The sequence below is a fragment of the Giraffa tippelskirchi genome, chromosome 4 (assembly GCF_054371585.1).
Source record: "Giraffa tippelskirchi isolate mGirTip1 chromosome 4, T2T-mGirTip1v1.2.pri, whole genome shotgun sequence".
In the NCBI taxonomy this organism is placed as follows: domain Eukaryota; kingdom Metazoa; phylum Chordata; class Mammalia; order Artiodactyla; family Giraffidae; genus Giraffa; species Giraffa tippelskirchi.
Genome location: NC_137278.1, coordinates 128,890,164 through 128,911,196, shown reverse-complemented (window position 1 = coordinate 128,911,196; position 21,033 = coordinate 128,890,164). Strand labels below are relative to the sequence as shown.

The window sequence follows — 21,033 nt, the reverse complement described above, 5'->3', positions numbered from 1 at the left end:
TGTCCAGTCGCCTTGCAACTACAGCTGGGACCAGGGTGGAGACTTCATCAGCATTATCCTGGTGGGGCAACAGTAATGATCTTCCTACACCCTGGTTCTGCTCCCCACTGTTATCATCACCCAAATCTTGATCACAGAAAAACACGGTATTGTGGTCATTGAGTGCGAGTGAAAGTAGGGGACTCTGCCCAAGGCTGTCCACACTTTCTGGGTGCATCATGTGTCACTCCATACACTCAGGCTGCTCAAGTGCAAGACAGATGAGGTCCTGTGGCACCAAAGGTCTGTGGTTGTAGATTCATTGAGTATCTCGCAGGACTTAACATGGTCTTCTATACCAAGAGACAAACTATCCTCAAATCTCTCTTTTTTCTTTTTCTTTTCCCATCCTAATCTCTTGTAGACCAATGCTTTTGTGAGATAGGATAAAAATGAATTACCCTGAAAGGGAGATTTCTTTTGTGCGCACGTGTGCTCAGTCGTGTCTGACTGTTTGCAACCCCATGGACAGTAGCCTACCAGGATCCTCTGTCCATGGAGCTTTCCAGACAAGAGTACTGGAATGGGTTATCATTTCCTTAGCCAGGGGATCTTCCTGACCCATGGATCAAACCAACATTGACCCTCATCTTCTGCATTGACAGGTGGATTCTTTACCACTGAACCACCTGGGAAAACCAAAGGGAGATTTTCTTTAAGGTATATGAAATACAAGCCTCATTTTTTTTTATTTTTAGATTAAATGGACCCAAAACTGTTCCATTGCTAAAAGGAAAAATATTTGCAATTTGTTTCTAAGTGATTATTCTCATATTTTGTATGTGTCTCCTCTCAAACCACTAACAAAGCACCTGTGGACCATGTTTTGGAAAGCACTTGCCCCAGACAGCAAGTGTGGGCAAAGCTCATTCAACATGCATCAGTGTCAGCCTATTAAAAAAATGTGTGTTTGCCTCTGGAACTAAATGGATGGTGACTTTCATCCAAAACTTATAACAATGACAAATATTATTGAGCAGGAAAAGCCCTAAACGTCCAGACTCAGAAAAATGACTAAATGATGGCTTGCCACTTTGATACAATTATCTAAAATTATCATTACAGAATGATACAATGCTAAATGAGGAAATACACAATGGTATCTGTGCTATGAACCCATAAAAATTAAGAATGCTAAGAAGGCAGGTTTAAAAAGTAACATAGGAAGTTAACTGGTTTATTAAAGATTGAATGTGGATTTTTTTTTCCTACGTCCTTCTTTGTTTTTGTGCAATAAGTAAACACTTTTGCAATAGCTGAGACTGAAGTCCCAGCTGCCAACAGCTAGAGCAAGACAAGTGCTGGGGAGCACCAGTGAGCAGCATCCCAGGGCTGGGAGGGGCTCCGTGGGCAGCCTCCATGCCTTCCTAAATGCTCAGCAATTGCTTAGTGGACAGTCTCCAGTAGATTCTATGTAAAAGAGAAAGTGAGCTTAAAATTTACAGTCACAGAGCTGGTTGCAGCACCCAGCTCTGCTTTCACTGACCTGTAATCTTAGGCAAGTCACCTCCTTTAAAACCTCAGAAATGTAAAGAAATCAGAGTATCTATTCATCACAGAGTCAATCCCATAAGGCAAGTGAAAAAACACAAAGCACTATAATATACTAAACAAACATAGATAGAGCTATTCTCGGATCCTGGCAGGTTGACCAATGGCCCCTCTTTACCTGGACTTTCAGTGCTTAAACCAGGACAGTCCCAGTCAAGTCAGGATGCTTGCCACCTTAGTCTGGGCACCTCAGGTCTGCACAGCCCTAGTCCTGATCCTAACCCCCTCAGGGAACTCTTGGTAAGAAAGATGAGCCAAGCCTCAGCCTCTGGGCCCAAGAGACAGGAGAAAACCAGTAGAGTCAGAGGAAGAAAAGGGGATCCAGGGATTGGGATGGATCAGAGTGGGAGAGTGGCCTGAAGGCAAGGATTTTGAGTCAGGTCGAGGCAGAGAAAGCAGGATAAGTGGAGAAAAGATGATGGGACCCAGGTAAGAAGCAGCAATGGTGTGGGGAAGATCCTTGGGTTGGGCATCTCAAAATCCGGCCTGCCTCTGCCTGCTCCTGGTCCCATGACTTGAACACTTAGCTCCTTGAGCCTCAGTTTCCTAGTCTACAAAATAAGGATAATCACCCTAGCTTCACAGGGTGACTCTAGTGAATAACTGAGATCAAATATGGAAACTCCAGAGTCATACAAGTGGGTTCAGGCACCCCTGCCCCCTCACCTCCACATAGCCTTTCCTGAAGCCTCTAGACCATGTGAGCCGACTTGTCACCTGCTGTGATGCTTTTTGCATCACTCACTTTCAACTCTTATTATGAAGAATGCCCATAATTAAACCTTTCATGTATGTCTCTACCGCCAACTAAACAGGAAGCTCAGGTTTATATTTACTCCCATACTGAACACGGGTACTTGGTCAATTGTGATGAAATAGAAGAGGAACCCCCAGAAAGCAGAATTTAGAAAACCCCTTTGGTCTCTAGCTGTGACTAGCTGCCAGCATCCAGTGTCAACACCCCTGTCTAACTCCTGACAGCTGGCTGACCTCTGGTGAGCAACTGTCACTCCCTTGAAGGGCTGGGGCAAGGGGAGCTCAACAAATACTACTATCCGAGCCTTTGGTATAGGCTGAAAACTATTCTACTCCCTCAGCATAAAAGAAAACTGGCTTAAAGTGAAACAAGAAAGATTTTACTTGTCCAGAAGATTGACCTGGGGAAAATGTTAGACGGTAGATGAGGTTTCTAGGACGAATTGCTATCCCCAAAGAAAAATCCTTCAATTGGTTGGACAGCACAGAGAAATGGTTTCTAAACTTGCTACACATTGGAATCACCTGAGGAACTTCAAAAACCACTGATGCCCATGTCCACCCATAGGGACTGGTTCATTCATTTGGGGAGTAGTGTAGGCTTTGGAATTTTTAAATTCCAGGTGGTTTAAATGGGCAGACAAATTTGGGAACCATTGACCTGGAGGAAGCAGAAGGATGATTGAGAATATTGAGATTCCATTCAGTCCGAGGACAAAAGAATAACGATCATAGCACTAATAGTCAACCTCTCACCGAGGGCTTTCAATGGACCAAGCACTGTACTGGTTCTGTAATGAATCTCATTAAATCTGTAAGTCAACATTATAAGGGAGGTATTCTTATTCTTACCCTCACTTTACAGTTGGGGAAGAGGAGACTTGGAGAGATAAAGTAGCTTATCTGAGAACTTACAGATGAAAGTGGTGGAATGGAGATTTCAACCCAGGCACTCCTACTCCAAAACCCAGAGGTACTGCAGAAGAGGTAGGGTCTTTGGAGAGACAGGTTCCCCACCTCCTCTCCATATCTCTTCTCACCTGCCATCAATGCTGTCCTTAAAAGGAAAGTAGGAAGTCAGTTGAGGGCTCCAGCTGGCCCTCCCTGTCTCCCAAGTACTGAAACCCAGGGGATGCCAAGAGGGTGAGGCCCAGGGCAGTTATCAGCTAGCAGATCACAGCCTCTGGCGGCAGTGGGAGGCAGAGTTTAAGAGGAGTTGCTGGTGTGACTGGCTGAGACAGCCCCTGCAAAACCCTCCCCACCTCACCCTGCATCTCCTAGGTCCAGAGGTGGATATTACAGGACAGCAAGGAAGAGGGGCAGGACATGAGGACAGAGGCAGGACCCCTTGGGCAGGGAAAGGAACAGAGGGAGAATTTCGATACCAGCCCCTTGGGGAGGAGGGGAGAGATACAGTCCTAGTGTGGCTATGTGGGCCTTTAATCTTGAAATCAGAGCCTTAGGGACCCTGAGCACCAGAGGGAGGCAATAATGTGACAGGGATCAGGGAGAGCAGCCTCTAGGATGGATTTGAAATTCCTAGCCTGGGTTTCCCACACCCTCAGAACAATATTCTGCCTGTGGAGTATCAGACCTAGACAGATGACAAAGACCATCAGCCCAGCACCTTAATTTTATGAGGAGGAAATAGGTACAAAAAAGAAAAGGACTTGGTATTATAGGCTACAGGGGAAAGTTGGTGGGGCAGCCAGAACTATAGCTTGAATAGCCTCCCTCCCAATCCAAAAAAGAACCAGAGGCCTAGGAGAAATTCCTGGCAGCCTCTTGGCTCCTGAAGCCTGGGAAAGATGGGATCCATGGGGAACTTGACCTCCAGTCTCCAACTGGCCCTCCTGCAGGGATGGGAGGATGGAGCTAGACATGCAGGAACACCCATGTGTTCTCCTGATTTTGGTTTAGAGTGAATGTTTGGGGCAGCAACTAAGGCCTCAATCTCCTCCTGAAGCCCCAAATCAGCCAGGACCCCACTTCTGACATCCTTTTGACTAGAATACCATCCTGCCCTGGAAACTAAGGACCAGTCTTTCTTTCTCATAAAATCTAAGAAGTATTCTTGGGCCTGAAGCCCTCACAAGGTCTCAGAGCAGCCCTGTACATTCTCTTGGCTAAGGTCTAGAGATAATATTGTTTCAGGAAAATTAACTCCTCCATCCAACATGCTGGAAGCCTCAACTATGTATACACACGTTTGTAAAGCTGGCAACTCTCTCTTGTCTCTGAGGGAGAGGGAGCATCTGTGCAGACGTGGGCCTGAAGGGAAATAAGGCTGCTGGTTACATGTGGATTAAATTCCAAGAGAAACAGAAGGGCTCCTGCCATAAACAGGGGTTGTCTAGGCAGAGGATGCCATTATATGTTGGATCAGATTGAGAGACAAGAAAGACTCAAGGTCTCAGGGCTAGGTAGTGGTGGTGGCGGAGTGAGCACCAGAATCCCAAGTTATTGGGGGAAATATGATACTTGTGGGAAACTGCAAGTAGTTAGGATGGATCACACCCAGGCAGCCTGATTCCAAAGCCTGGGTCTTAATCACTGTACTTGCAGCTTCATGAGGCAGTTTGGGGCGGCTTTGGTGTTTGGCTGCTGGAGTTTGAATTATCTCACTCTAGAAAAGTTCATTTATCTTTCTTGCCTCCGTTTCCTCATTTGTAAAGTGGAAGGAAGAACACTGTCTACCTCTGTGAAAATTAAATGAGTTAATTCTTTAAAAACTGTTACCAGAGTGCTAGCAAATAAGAAAGCATCCGTTTTTACAACTATTATGGTACTGCACAACATACACACATACCCATTAACCAAATTGTATTTTCTATCCATCTTCCCTTAACAAATGGGAAAGTCATTGTGAGCAGGAAAACATGTATCTGTGATATATTGTGGGTTTTGTTTTGTCTTGTTTAAAAAAAAAAATTCAGCTTTTTTTTTCTTTTAGGCTACAGTGCACGGCCTGTGGGATATTAGCTCCCCAACCAGAAATTGAACCTGCACTCCCTGCATTGGAAGCGCTGAGCCTTAACCCCTGGATCACAGGGGAAGTCCCTGTGATATATTGCTAAGCCTGCAAAAGATACAGGAAAGCTTTTCTTTAATCATGTACTTAAAGGAACATGGCAAGTTTTTAATCTGTTTGAAATAAATCAAAAGTATCTCTTCTGTCCTTGGGCTAAAGGTGTGTTACACTGCATCACTGCGTGGGGGGATGTGTAGCCAAAGGCGGGTTTGCTTTTGAAAGGTGAGGCCACACCCCCTTGGAGCACAGGCTGCCGTGGGCAGTTGCCAGGCTTCTCTCTATCGGCCCCAGACTATTGCAGGTAAGCTTTTCACTTCAGAGCTAGAACATTCACTGTCAAAGCTGTAGTTGTATGTTGTGTTTTTTTAGGCAGTGAGCATTTGGCAGCTGTGTGTTTACTTAACAAAGAGTTTCTGGGATCACCAGAAGGCGAGTCCTCTCTTTCTGTTTATCCGACATTCTTTGTCAGTCATCTATGCTGATGGGGACCACACTTTAAAGAGAAGGTACTCAGGCATACACTCACATTTGTCTACCTGCATGTCCCTGGTTTGAGTTGAACCTCCCAGACCCTGCATTGAACCTGTGTTCTACACAAGTCCTCCTGGTTCTGCCTTGATTCTGTGCTGTACCTGGGGTAGGGGTCAGGGATGACCTGTCACAGGGCCATTCAGGGTCTTTGACAGTTCTCCTAACTTTATATTTGAAGGCTCCATGCTCAGATGGTAAAGAATTCACCTTCAATGCAGGAGACCTGGGTTCAACCCCTGGTTCAGAAAGATCACCTGGAGAAGAGAATGGCAAACCACTCCAGTATTCTTGCCTGGAGAATTCCATGGACAGAGGTGCCTGGCAGGCTACAATCCGTGGGGTCGCAAAAAGTTGAACACGACTGAGAGACTGACGCTTTCACTTTCACCACTTCATAGCAAACGTGTTAAAATACATATGCAATTTTGTGTTATAAAACACTCAAATTTTTACAATTGCTTCTGAAAATATACGACTATCAGCAACTCCATCCTAAAGGAGATCAGTCCTGGGTGTTCACTGGAAGGGCTGATGTTGAAGCTGAAACTCCAATACTTTGGCCACCTCATGCAAAGAGTTGACTCACTGGAAAAGACCCTAATGCTAGGAAGGATTGGGGGCAGGAGGAGAAGGGGACGACAGAGGATAAGATGGCTGGATGGCATCACCGACTCGATGGACACGGGTTTGGGTAGACTACGGGAGTTGGTGATGGACAGGGAGGCCTGGGGTGCTGCGATTCATGGGGTCGCAAAGAGTCGGACACGACTGAGGGACTGAACTGAACTGAACTGATCAGCAACTAATTGAATTATGATGAGCTGTAATGACTGGACAATTTCAGACATTTCTGGAATGATTCTAAAGCAAAGAAATCAAACCTACAACTTTTTTTCAAGTGTAATGAAACTTTTATGAATTGAAAATCTGATCAACGTAGAAAGTTGGTACATGTCATGCATAGTCTTCAGTGGATAAAAGACCCAGCCCCTCCCGCCTGGGAACTCTCAGAACTTCCTGGTAGGAGTCTGGCTTCAAGCTCAGGCGAAACTCTGTATGGGAAAGACATTGCGGTGAGCCACTGGCATGCATATCAGACCCAATGACCTTGGAATCCAGAAGGAAAAGTCTACTACTGTGTCTGAATCAATCCGGTTTATTGAAGATACAGAACAGAAAATTCATACATATCTTGGTGCCAAGAAAGGAAAAGTACTGCTCAAGGGAAACCAAAACATCAGCAGGAGATTGCAGGGTGGGTGGGGTGGAGCGCCGAGAGAGGGAGGGTAGCCGGGTGTGCATAGGGCTGGCTGGGGCTTTCCCATAGGACAGTGGAACATGGGCTGGGGTGGGGACCCCTGCGGGGGCGGGGGCGGTGACACAGCCCAGCCCCTGGGCACTGCCCCGCGGCTCGGCCTTATGCGAGTAGATGGTTTTTCCGCCAGATCACCCTTCGCAGGAAATTTTGGGCTGCGATGCCAGCCGCAGAAGCTACGTAGGGAAAGGGTCCCACGGGTATGTGAAAGGGCGTACAGAGCTAGAGTGTGCCGGCAGGTGAAGGGGGCTGGTGGGTCCGAGACAACGTTCAGAGTTTGCGGTGGGACCGCTGGCTCTGGGAGGAGCTTTGTGTGACCCGGACCGAGCTGCGACCGCCGCCCCCGCTGACGGCGCACGAGCCCCCGGAATTGGAGAAGCCCCCGCGCACCGCGGAGCTCCCGCCGGAACTGCCCTTCAAGCCCAGGCCCCCGCGGCTGGCCCCGCTGCCCCGGCCTCCGCTGCCCAGACCCCCGCTGCCCAGACTGCCGCTCCCCAGACCCCTGCTCCCCAGGCCTCCTCGACCCCCAGCTCCTCCTCCCAGGGCGCCGCTGTCGCCGCTGCTGCTGCTGGTGGTGGTGTGAACCATCTCTGCAAAGAGCATTTGGAGTCAGCTAGCTTCGGGGAAGCCGGTCCACCGCCCACCAGTCCCGCCCACAGTCCGGGAGCCAATCCCCTCCGCCCACCGGTTCTCCCCTGGGTACCGCCCACTAAGGTTTTGCGGAGTCGGGTGAGGGCAGGCCTCAAGACAGCCGGGCAACGGAGGTTGGCCTCCCCCGCCGCCACCCTACAGGCTCTTCTCAGCCTGCAAATGGTGCAGCCCACCAGCGCTGGCCCACAGTCTCCCCCGTCCCCGCCCCACCCTCGGTTTGAGAAACATTATCCCAAGGCATCCAGCCCCTTTCCAGAGAAGGAACCCGGTACTCACCGATGCTCACAGAACTCGGGCACTCCCCAGACATCCTGTTGGGGAAGACCAGACCTCCGTGTTAGCATCTGTGCCGGAGCCTCCTTTGCTTAAATACACCTTGCTTAGGTCAACAGCAGTGAAAGCCTTGGTCCCCCTAGCTCCTTCCTGACTGATGCTGACTGTAAGAAATAGGTGCTCAAAATGCCATGACATGCATTCCTCCTCCTGTTGGGTAAAGTTGGACTTAAATTGTTACCTTTCCCCACTAACATCACCTTCAAGAGGATCAGAGCAGAGGGTCATTCGGGTGTCTACCCATACTCTTCCTGCTCCTCAGGAGCCTATATGGTAAATAATGTTTATATCTGTACTTTTAAAGGCCAGAGCCCTATAACCAAGTGTCAGCCTACAGGAACCCACTCTTCAGAAACCTACTATTAAGGCCTTAAATAATAAAGAAATAACCTAGAAATAGTATTTATGCCTGTGAAAGTGAAAGTCGCTGGGTCATGTCTGACTCTTTGTGATCCCTTGGACCATACAGTCCATGGAATTCTCCAGGCCAGAATACTGGAGTGGGTAGCCTCTCCCTTCTCCAGGGGATCTTCCCAACCCAAGGATTGAACCCAGGTCTCCCGCATTACAGGTGGATTCTTTACCAGCTGAGCTACCAGGTAAGCCCAAGAATACTGGAGTGGGTAGTCTATCCATTCTCCAGGGGATTTTCCCAACCCAAGAATCAAACTGGGGCTTCCTGCGTTGCAGGCGGATTCTTTACCAGCTGAGCTACCAGGGAAATCCTTATGCCTATGAGTCCTCCTCTTTTCATACATGTATGTTACAGCTAAAATATGAGAAAGATGGGAAAATCTGCCCGAGATAAGTTTCTGGTGGTGTCACTATTGCGTAGAAAGCACAGTTCTCCTGGAGGATTGGCAGCATCTCAAAGCCCTTAAAGGGGTGGGAGGGAGGGTGGGTGGGTGGATGGGCCTGCTGAGGGCTATCACCATCTCCAGCAGTGCACATGTGCGTGCTCAGGCAGGAAAGCCACCAGACCTCTCAGCCTCCTGGAAACCAAAGGGATTCCAACTAACCTGCACTCCTCGCCCTCCAGGAGGGTCCGGTAGGTGGCGATCTCAATGTCAAGGGCCAGCTTGACATTCATCAGCTCCTGGTACTCCTTCAGCAGCCGGGCCAGGTCCTCCTTGGCCTGCTGCAGGGCAGCCTTGAGGTCCTGAAGCTTGGCGTTGGCATCCTTGAGGGCCACTTCCCCGCGCTGCTCTGCATCACCAATGGCTGTCTGCAGGTTGGCATTCTGGGTTGGAGGGGACCAGAAGTCCAATTTAGGTTCAGGTAGATTCACTGAGAGCCTGCCTGTGTGCTTGGCTCTTACACATGGATCACTTCATGTTGGACAAATGAGGAAACTAAAACCCAAGAAGATGAAGCCTGGGCTTCAGTCAAAATCCTAGTACCTCAAGGATTGAGATTAACACAATCTGGCCTCAAGGACCTAGGCCAGCTCAGGAGTCAGACTCCTCCTATACCTCTCTTCTCTCTCATGGTAGGAGTCTAAGCATCTCCTGAAAGCTCTCCTCCTCCAGGAAGTCTTCTTGAATTATCCAAAGAATTATCTCTCTGCCCTAATCCATGTCGATGTGAGCTACCTTGGCTATTCTCCCAATTTGGTCTTCACACAGGTTCTTTCTCCGACCTCCCTAATTATGTCTGAACTCAACATTTCTGGTCCACATCAGCCTCCAGTCTCCAGGCAGACAGGATATGGGTCCATAAGACATAGTCCAGAAGCACACAAGTGGCTGGGATGTGAGTGCTGAGCCCTGAGTTTATGATGCAGGCATCAGCCTGCAGTCTCAGGTGAGTGCTCCTTCCTCCTTCCCACCTGCTTCTTGACGCTCTCAATCTCGGCCTGCAGCCTCTGGATCATCCGGTTGAGCTCCATGATCTCACTCTTGGTACTCTTCAGGTCATCCCCATGCATGCCGGCTGTGGTCTGCAACTCACCCAGCTGTATCCGAAAAGAGTCACACATTCAAAAGGCCGGCAGGGCCTACTATGGTCCCCTACTCCAAACCTTCTGCATCACAAACAGGAAAACCAAAACAGAGTTAGCACCTGTGCAAGGTCACCCACTGGAGGAATCAGGTGCTCTGTCCTCTGTGTCAGGGACACGTCTTCCAGCACAGTCGCTGCTGGGATCTTTTTGAGTGTTTACTTTGCCCCAAGCCCTGTGCTTTACCTCATAGAACCTCACAGCTCCCTGGTGAGGAAGGAATTATTATCCCTATCTTATGAATGGGAAAACTGAGACACAGATTGCTTGAGTACCATGACTAAACTCTCCGAGGTATCAAGTAAGAGGGCTGGAGCGTGAATGCAAACATTTTAGATGCTGGAGCCATCTCTTACCCAGCAGGCTATACTTCTGGGGCAGAAAACTCAGAAGAGTCTGATGCTTAAGGGCTAGCTTGGGCCCCACTCAGATTTGGGGATGGGAGAAAGGTGTACAGAATTCCCCTGTCCTCTAACTTTCCTCAGTCTCCCTTGCTCTCCCGCCACTTCCTTTCAGACACTGGCTTCAACCCCTCAGTGTGATCAGATCAGAAGCAAGCATGACAGGGCCCAACTGGGTGCAAGCACAATGGAAGTATCTCCAACAATAAAAGATATGCAGCCAGAGGGCTTTAGGTTAAGGATTTCTCAAGCTTGGCACTAGTGACATTTCAGACAGAGTAATTTTTTGTTTGGTGGGAGAATGGTGTCTCATGCATTGTAGAATGTTTAGCAGCATCTCTGGCCTCTACCCACCACACTCCAGTAGCACCCTACCCCCACCCCTAGGTGTGACGTTCAGACCTGTCTTCACACATTGCCACGTGTCTCCTGGGGCAAAAGCATACCTTCCCCCCTGGTTGAGAAGCACCAGGTTAGAGCAATGTCCGAGCTCTCTGATTAGGAAGGGAGATGTCTGGTAGCAAACCAGCCTAGTAGGAGGGAGATGAGCCACCATGCTGGAAATGCAGAGAAGAAAGACTCTGGAGCAGACGCGGCCCTCCTGGGGAGGCGTGATGGTGTCACCCACCTTGGACTGGTACAGAGCCTCAGCCTCAGCCTTGCTCCTCTGGGCGATGGCCTCGTACTGGGTGCGGACCTCGGCGATGATGCTGTCCAGGTCCAGGCAGCGGTTGTTGTCCATGGACAGGACCACGGACGTGTCGCCCATGTCTGACTGCATCTGGGACAGCTCCTGCAGGGCCAGGCAGACATGACCCCTCCTGAGCTCACCAGGGGACACAAGCCACCAGCTCAGTAGGGAGAGTTCTGGGCCAACTGAGGGACAGGTGAGAAGGTGTCACTTTTGTCAGAAGGACAGAGAGGTGAACCTTTTTCTCTAGGAGGTAGAAGGCAGGTGGGTCATGAGGCTTGGGGTGAGGGGCAGATTTACAGCATCATAGAGGGCCTTCAAGAAGTTGATCTCATCTGTCACACTGTCCACCTTGGCTTCCAGTTCCACTTTGGTCATGTAGGCAGCATCAATGTCCTGGGAGAGAATTCAGTCATGGTCCACTCTGACCTGTGGGCTTAGCCCAGTCCTGGGCACTGAGGGAAGGAGCGGGGCAAAGGGGCCACAGGGGCCTGCCCCCTGCCCCCCGGAGCTCCCACTCAGGGGAAATGAGATGCCCACCTGGGCACAGGCAGACCTGGCCTAACATTACCAAATAGGCTGCCTTTCAGGCTGGGCTGGAGGACCCTTCTCAGAAAACAGCCAAAGAGGCTGTGAGGGTAAAAAGAAGAGCAAGGGCTGGGCCGGGGCCGTTACACTGAGACTGGGTGAGGAGAATTTGTGAGGAGGGTCTGGGGGAGAATCCACATCAGCAACACTCAAAGGTTCTCTTTTTTTTCCCAAAGGCTCTCTTTAAATTGCCCCTGGGAATACACTCCTGGGGTCGGGGAGGGGGTGGGGAATATATATACTAATATATATTCCTTCCCTTCGTCCATTTTCTGATCACAACTCAAGATCTAATGGGATTCATAGACCCACAGGCCCATCTGGAGGGAGCCACATGGCAAAGTCTAGTGGACCCTTTGGACCCTCCTCCCAGGAGGGGAGCCACCAGGCCCTGAGGCGCCAGGCCCAGCCCCTCCCAGCTTGCTGGGGTGGAGGGGCTCCCTGGCTCCCTCTGTGGCTCTCCCTCACCTACATGGCCTGAAAGAGACCCTCAAAATAAGAGGACTGGACTTTTTCTCCCCTTATCCTCATAGCACCCTATTCAGCAGGGCTCTGGGGTGGGAGGTGGGGGAAAGACCCTTCACCTTCTTCAAGACGACGAAGTCATTCTCTGCCGCAGTGCGCTTGTTGGTCTCCTCTTCATATCTGTGAGAAAAGAGGCACTTTCTGGCCCATCTCCCCCAGGAGGTAACCATGGCCTCAGAGCACTTCCCATAAGTAACGCAGACTCAGCTTCTTGTCCTGCCCTTTAGCTCAAAGCCTGTGCCCTTGCAGTGCACCACCTTCCAGGTTCAGGTGAGACCTGGTTTTTCTACAGGCTTCACTGAGCTCTGTGTGCTCTCAGAGGGTAGGGCCTGGAACCAGCTCTATGTGCAGCAAGAATGGTAGCCTCATGGGCTCTTGGTAAGTACTTCCTGAATTCATGAAAACCAAGAATGGCACTACAAATGTGCCAGGTCTTGTTCTGTGAGTGACACTTGTATTAACTCATTCAGCCCTCACTACAGTGAATAAATACTATCACTGTCTCCATTTTACAGATGAGAAGACTGAGGCACAGAGAAGCTAAGGAGTTAGTCCAAGATCACAGAGCTGAAAGTGGTGGAATAGACCTTGCCCAAGGCACTCGGACCCCAGAGACTGTACTCTTAACTTTAAAGTAAGCTGCCTCTCATTCAGAAGCCTATTGACAAGGGAAATACAACCCATATTTGGAGAGGAACTTGGAGATGATCTAGTCCAGGGAGGATGGAGGGTGTTGTCTGAGTCTATGTGGTTTGTGAATGAACTTCAGAGTGTCTTGGAACATCCCCACCAAACTTATACAGATACACCCTTTCATTAAATTCTTAAAAGGGTTTCTGCCCCAAACAAACCATGAGCCATTATTTTAAAGACTGGGATCTTGAAAGTCGAAGAAGGTGGGGGGTAAATTCTGCCCAACATGTAGCCAGCTGGAACAGAGTTGGCCCCTCCCACCCTCCAACCCACCCTGCCCCACCCCCTGCCCCAGGAACTGAGCAGCACATACCTCTTCTTGAAGTCCTCCGCCATCCCCTCCATGCTCCTCAGCTCCTCGTGCAGCTTGTCCTTCTCAACGTGCAGACCATCCAGAAAGGCCCTGAGGCTGCTGATGTAGTTCTCAAAAAAAGGCTCCAGGTTGTGGTTGTTAGTGTTAGTGCCAGAGCCCTGCTCCTGCAGGAGGCTCCACTTGGTCTCCAGGACCTTGTTCTGCTGCTCCAGGAACCGCACCTGCCATCCAATAGGAAAAGGACATCAGGGAGCAGTCTGCAGCCAACTCCAGTCTTGGATGACTTTCCTAGAAACAAAGTTCCCCGGGGTCTCCCAGTCCCTCCTGTTGGGTTGCATTTTGCCTGCTACAATATTTCAGTACTAACCCCATGTAGATAGCAGCATCAGTGTCCTACAACGGAGGTGGAGCCCTGCTGTGCAGATAAGGAAACTGAGGTCCAGGGTAACCACGGTCACACTACAAGCTAGTAACAAACCAAAACTGAGGTTTCTTGATACCCAGACTGGATGATCTTCCCACTGTATCATTCATTCATTCATTCCTCAATCATTCAGTACTCAATAAATAGCAGGAGATCTGAGAACCTACAGCAGATGTAGTTTCCAGGAAGAGGGTGCCCTGCACTAAGGTGAGAAGTAGAGAAAACCATAGAGAAATGGCACTTGGGTTGCCCTAGTCCTAGGAACAAGGGCCCAGATGCACTGAGAATGGGCCCTTGCTGCCAAGTCTGGTTAAATGTAGGGCTCAGTTGCATTTAAATTGAACCACTAGCTAAAGATGTCTCAAACTTTCATTTGCTACAAAACATTTCTGTACACAAGCTCAAAGCCAACTGTATAATAAACAGATGGAATAAATATCAATCAATTGACCATTCAACAAACATTTTCAGAGCACCAGGCATGCACCATGCCTTATACTGGCCACTGAGGACCCCAGGACCTGGGAATCCCCCTTCAAAGATGACGAGAAATCCTGCTGAGAAGGTCTTGGACAGTTCTCCACCTTCTGTGGAGAACAGTTTTTTCACATCACTTTCTACCTCTCTGTGAATAATTTATCTGGACACCCAGGTGTCTGCCAGGAACTAGTGGGTCACTAGGCTTTGAAGAGCTTCCCCTCTGCAAAGTGTGATATTCCAGTGTTAAGATCAACTTCAGCTTCAGCTTTGCCCATGCCTCTTACGTATGGTGAGAGGACCCCCAACAAGTCCCTACAAACCCTTTCTTTAAGACCTGATACTATCCCATGGTCACAAAGAGATCGCAACACTTCATGCTCAGAAATACTGCTAAAACCCTCAGTTAGCAGCTGATCAAGCCTGAATACTCTCTAGTCACCACAACTGTTGTCGTAGTGTCCCCTGCATGGAGCAGTCAGAGCACAGAAAGCCCTATAAAACCTCGCTTCAGCCTCACCTGCACACAGACACTTGTGTACAAAGGTCAGTGGCCTAATATTCACAGCTCTTCATGCCGAAGTCTTCCTATGAGAACCACCCAGGTGGAGGTACCCCTTACCCTTACCCCCTCCCACCCCCAAAAAACACTCTGCATCCCTCTCCTTAGGCTGATGGTAGATTAATTCATCACTCAGGTAAATATCCAGCTTTGGCAGAGTTGGTCTCTCTTTCAAAGAGGAGCAATTCACAGTTTTCCTGAGATGGAGAAGGAGTTCTGTGTTTGGGTACAGAAGGCAACAGTGAGGGGACATTCATGATGGCAACAGTCTCAGCAGTTCCAGAGGCACTTCACAGAGTTGCAGTGATGGGACTTATAGAAAAAGTAGTAGCTCCATCCACTAAGGAACCTGAGATCTTTTCATTATCTGCCACTCCCTTAAGCGGGCCCACCCCAGAGGGCTGGAGGTAGAGGATGAACCTGCAAGTCCTTCCTTGATTGCAAAAGGAAAAGAGGAAGAAAAGGCCAACCTCATTAGGACAAACTTTCTCCCTGTCCGGCTGTCCCGAGGTGGGCTCACCTTGTCGATGAAGGAGGCGAACTTGTTGTTGAGGGTCTTGATCTGCTCCCGCTCCTGAGCCTTTACTTGCCCAATCTGGGGGTCAATCTCCACATTGAGGGGCTGCAGGAGGCTCTGGTTGACAGTCACTTCCTGGATTCCCCCAGGGAAGCCACCTGGGCCAAAGCCACCAGGGCCACCAAAACCACCGGGTCCTCCAAAACCACCAGGACCACCAAAGCCACCAGAGCCACCAAAGCCACCAGCCCTTCCTCCAAAGCCACCAACTCCCCCTCCAAAGCCCCCAGCTCTTCCACCAAAGCCCCCGCCCATCCCTCTTCCACCACCTCCAAAACCGCTGCCTCCTGAATATCCCCCACTGGTGCTCCCAAACCCTCCAGCCCGGATGCTGCCTCCAGCAATGCTAATGGAGATCTTCTTGTTCCCCTCCAGGTTGTAGAGACTCCTGCTGCCAAAGCCTCCTCCCATCACAGCACAAGAGGCAGACCCACCGCCACCCTCGCCTGAGCGGGAGGCCAAGGAGGACTTGGTGGAGGTGACCCGGCTCTGGCCTGACACCACAGCTGAGTGCCCGCTGAAGCCCTGACGGTGGCTCCCACTGGAAGACCTACAGGACTGTTGGCTGTAGCCGGCCTGATGACTCATGATGGGCAGCAAGGTATTCCAAAAGGAGGGCGGACAAGAAGTTTGGTGGAATCTCGGAGACCTTCTGAAACCCTGGGCCAGAGATGGCTCTTATATAGGCCTGGGAGCTTGGCTGGCTGATGGCGCCAGCCAACTAATTGAGGTATTATCAGCTTTGGTTTGCCTGGCAGAAAGAGGTCACGTTCAAAACTCGAAACACACCTTGGTAATCACCCTAAACTTCCAAATTGCTTTGTCTCCCCACGGTTACTCATCTGAAGTAAGCTTAAGTTGGGAGAGGGGCCATCCTGCAGGGCTGGACACAGCCCTAATCCCCAAGAGACATACCCTCCCATCCCGGGAGTGACAAATCAGCATTTCCATACCTCCTCTGTGTCCCCACAGCCACTCTGCCAGCCCATCAAGCCTCAGAAGTTTACAGGGTGGGTGCAGAGCCTCAGTGAGGACCTGAGGGAAGAAAGGGGAGGGCTGTGAAGGAGAAGGAGGATGAGGAGATGGAAAATGCAAGAGTGAGAGAAGCTATAGCATCCCTCTGGGGCTCTTACCATCCAGGCAGGAAAAGGTAGACATCTGAATCACACAACAGGATGTGTTCTTGACCATGTGGGCCTTGGATGGAGAGCTGGTTGGGGAGTTGGGAAAATAGGGTGCAGGGGGCTCAGGCTGAGAAACAGAGGGATATACAGTGGACTGAAAGGAAGTACAGACCATAGCCAGGGCTTTCCCAGTGGCTCGGCGGTAAAGAATCTGCCTGCAGTGCAGGAAATGCAGGAGACAGGTGTTTGATCCCTGGGTCTGGAAGATCCCCTAGAGGAGGCATGGCAGTGCACTCCAGTATTCATACCTGGAGAATCTCATGGACAAAGGAGCCTGGTAGGCTACGGTCCTAGGGTCTCAAAGAGTCGGACATGACTGAAGCACCTAAGAACACACACACACACACGCACACACAGACCATAGCCGAGGACTTTGAGGAAGGCAACAGATAGGGAGGGGGACCTGTGGGGAAAAGAAAGCTGGGGGAAGACCAATCCGGAAGGAAGAGTGTGCAGACTACCTGGTCCAGGTCAGAGAGACCACCAACCTTTCCTATTCCAAGCTCACATTAGAGAAACTAATCCAGGAGTTCTCATTTCTCCTCTCAGCTCCCCTAAGATACACCACCTACACCACCTAGGAAGCTTGAGTGGCTCCCTGGGATGGCTATAAACAACATCCACCTGCAGCTGGGCAGGGTCCATTTAACTTGACTCAGACCATAGGCAAGTGAAGGCTCTTTCCATCATCAGTTTTCTAAAATGTATTTCTATTTATCATCACGATATATATGATAGAGCTAATTACTTCCAATCACATCATGATCTTGTAGATTTTTTCCCCAATATTCTTTGCATTACTCTGTATTTCATATTAGAAAAAAAGTTTCAGGTATCTTTTGACTCAGTGTTCCAAGTTCTCGGGATGTATCATCAGTATTTCCCACTGTCCTGTTGTGTTCTTTCCTCTTATCTCTGACTCTTTTTCCAGGGTACATTGTTGGCTAAAATCCATGAATTCTACAGAAAAATCATTTAATCTGCCAATTTCCCTTTTCTTATCACCATCAAGGTTCTAAAAAAAAAAAAAGAATGATTGCTATTTGTAAGGTTATTGAGAGGATGATTATGAGAAAAGCAAATTGTCATATCACTTATCATGTGTGGTATGAATGTTTAATCACTGTTACAACATTTCAAAGACCAGTCTTAATTATTCCGAGGCTGAAAGCAGACCTCCAGGTGCTCCGGAAAATGTCTTTACTTAAAGAGAAAGAGAAAGGAGACTTCTCTTTCCTCTTCTAATTTGGCCTTCTGTGTCCCCAGATACCTGCTCCTCCAGGAATCCCTCCTCATTTATCTCACCCAGCCCCTTTGTTCACCCCTCACCTTCTGGCTGCTCAGCATATGTGCTTTCAACCAAGAGTGCCGGGTAATTGCTCCCCTACAAGCTCACTGGGAATCGAGCCAGTTTAAACCAGTGACCCATCAAATCTTAGTTCTAGGAACTTTGCTCCTGTTTCCTTCAAGCACACAAAGACCCTCAAGTCAAGTGGCCTCAGACAGGGTGGCAAGTGGAAGTTCTGTGTGATCCAGGTCTCCTTGGATCACAGAATTCAGTGTCCTCAGACTACTGAACTTTCTACATACACACATGCGCACACACACACACACACACACACACACAGGAGCAAAACACAACATGTACTCTGCATTCACAGTAACCACACATACATGTGTACATACTCACAAAGCCACTCACATACACGCAGACACATGCTCTCAACACGGTTCCCTGCCCAGCACTCTCTTCCCCAAGAAGCCCTTGATGTCACAAATGGGCATCCCCCGCTTTGTCTTCTAAACCTCGTTGCCTGCCTCGTTCCCTCATGGCCCTGATTCTTGCCCAAAGCATCTCACTAATCTGAGAAACCAAGATACAGCAAGTGGGTCCAAACAAAGGCACAGGCTGAGAGTTAGGCAGCCTGGGTCCTACCCTGACTCAGCCACCATCCGAGTCTTCTCTCTGCTGCTCAGCCGCCTCTTCCACACAAGGAGGGAGGCACACCTGAGCAAGGGATTCATGCAGACCTACTGAAGCCCAGGGTTCAGAGGAGGACGGGGGCAGGAGGAAGGGGCAGCAGCGGGCAGTGCCCTAGTGTCGTGGCCACTGCCATCTCAGTCTGCTGACATCCATGAAGGATAGTCCACTTGGCGAGAGTGGGGAGGGTGGCCTGGTGACTGGGTTGGGAGACAGGGACTTTACAACACAGCACATAAAGTCACTATCATTGCTGACAAGTGAGGTTGATCCTGACTCCAAAATCCAAATAGTGTTTTGGATTCAAGTGTGGCTGATGCCCTCATCCAAAAAGACCCTGAGAATGAATGAGGAAATGTCCCACACGTCTTCCTGTCCCACCTGCCGTGGTTTTTGGTGCTATCACAGAGAAATTCTTCAGAACAATTAGTTGATTTCCACCCCTTGGCGGCTGCCAATGCCAGGGCCCAGTTTGAATATGCTGAGAAGTCAGTTTGCATTTTAAACATTGAGAACAAAGTCCAAAGAGCTTGAGGTGGAAATCTGGGACTCTAATGAGGGCCCAGCCCAAATCTCTTATTCCTGACAAATCCCACTCTAATCCCCCACACCCACAGACTATAAAAGCCCAGCCGCTCTCCTCTGACACCTCTTAGGGAGAGAAATGGTGTGCTACTGCCCGGGAGGTGCCACTACTGAAAGCAGTAGGTGGATCTTTCTAGGATGTGAATGCACAGGGGTCCCAGGACAGACACGGGGCCCTGCACCACCTCATCTCCATGGTCATGGCTGTGCTTCCCAGGATGGCGCCATGACCAAGGCTGCCTCTGCTATGGGGAAGCTGGGCCCTCACTGGGAGAACTAAGGAGGAGGAGGAGGAATTGCTCCTGCCCACAGGCAGCCCCGGCTTTTCCAGGGACCAGTGCACTCAGATGCGGGTGCTCAGGGCTAAGGACAGGCTTGGCAACATAAGGCACAGCAGCTGGGCCAAGGACAGCAGGTGGGAAAGAGCCAAAGAGGGAGAAGGAGATGGGGCTGCACCAAGATGGGGGACCACAGGCCGGGAAGCCTGACAGGAAGGGCTGGGTGGATGGTGTCTTGGGCAGAGTCGGCCCTAAGGTCTGCAGTCGGAGAGCACGCTGCTCCACAAGGAACCATTCCTTGACACCAGGTGAGCGCTGAGCCGAGTCTCCCCAGGGAGGGGCCAGCCCTGTAGCATCTGGAGCTCAGGAGAAAAAGTCTAGGGCTCAGCAGCTGCAGTCTTCAACTTAGCTTGAAGAAGGAATTCATGGGGCCTGGACTCCATCTCAGGCCTGTTCGTGCTGATCATGCTTGGCCACCTCTCTAATGGACTCTGAACTCTGTGCTTAGTGCCTGTGGAAACGACAATAGAAGGATAAGACCCCCTCCGGACAGGGGAACCTTGAAGATCCTATCCAGGTTACTCATCGCCTAAGAGAAAACATACACTAATCACCCCTGTCTCTGGACAGGCCGTAAATTTTTCTGTACCTATCAGAGTGTAACCTCGGGCTTATTGATTATTGGCCAATTGTTTAACTGTTTGAACACATAACACCTAGATGATGAGATTATTGTGATCGTATTTACCTTTCCTTTGTTTATGTCTCAAGGAATTTGGGGTGGTGAGTTCGGACACGTACACATGGGGTATAAAAGATTTTCACAAATTCTGGTCAGGGTCCTTGGCTAAGAGGAGACTCTGCCTTGGGCCCGCCGGTATAATAAACTGCACTCCATTACCTGCATTGTCCTTCTGAGTGAGTTTGTTTCCCAAAACGCGTGGCTATAACAAGCTCAGTCCTGAAGGAAAGGGCCCTGAGGGACAGGATGGCTTCCTCACAGTGCCCAGACTCTCCTACCCAGGAGTCTGTCAGAGCGATGCCACAGGAGGCTCCCGGCCAGAAGCAGGAGGTCTGAGCCCCAGGCTCCAGACCCCTCTGGCCCTCCAGTTAGCCAGTCATGAAATAGAGCTGATACACCTCTGCTCTCTTGATTGAGTAGAGAGGATGGGAGGTGAGTTAAGTACAGTAAAGGGCTTTATAAACTGAAGAGCAGGAGTCCTGTGTTAACTCAGGGGGTTCTAATAGCAGAAAAAAAAGTCATGGGGGTGCTGGCTGGGTGGCAGGCTCCATAATCAACACTCTACAGACTTCTCCCCACTTGACCCTCATTGCAATCCTATAGGGAAGATTTGTGGCTCCATTTTACAGATGAGGAAAACTGGGGCCTGGAAATTAAGTAACTTGTCCAAGACCACAAGTGCAAAGCCAAGCCTCCGACTCAGTTCTGTCCCAATCTGGAGGCCATGCCTGTGGCCCCACAGGGCATTCTGCGTCTGTTCCTGCCCAGAGCTCAGTGCATGGAGCAAGCCCTGACTCTGAACAGTT

The 21,033-nt window shown here is 49.8% G+C and overlaps 1 protein-coding gene across 1 annotated transcript in view; it reads right to left on the bottom strand.

The window, feature by feature from the left end:
• Positions 1–7,048: 7,048 nt before the first annotated feature.
• Positions 7,049–21,033, bottom strand: part of LOC145544438 (keratin, type II cytoskeletal 3-like) — an 82,446-nt gene continuing 68,461 nt past the window's right edge. Inside the window, exons 2-9 of the mRNA XM_081587354.1 lie at positions 13,418–13,638; positions 12,471–12,531; positions 11,599–11,694; positions 11,236–11,400; positions 10,036–10,161; positions 9,227–9,447; positions 8,151–8,185; positions 7,049–7,813 (exon numbers count right to left, since the gene is read on the bottom strand). Coding sequence (XP_081443480.1) covers positions 7,494–7,813; positions 8,151–8,185; positions 9,227–9,447; positions 10,036–10,161; positions 11,236–11,400; positions 11,599–11,694; positions 12,471–12,531; positions 13,418–13,449 — 1,056 coding nt within the window. The 5' untranslated portion in view covers positions 13,450–13,638 and the 3' untranslated portion in view covers positions 7,049–7,493. The remainder of the gene's footprint in view (positions 7,814–8,150; positions 8,186–9,226; positions 9,448–10,035; positions 10,162–11,235; positions 11,401–11,598; positions 11,695–12,470; positions 12,532–13,417; positions 13,639–21,033) is intronic.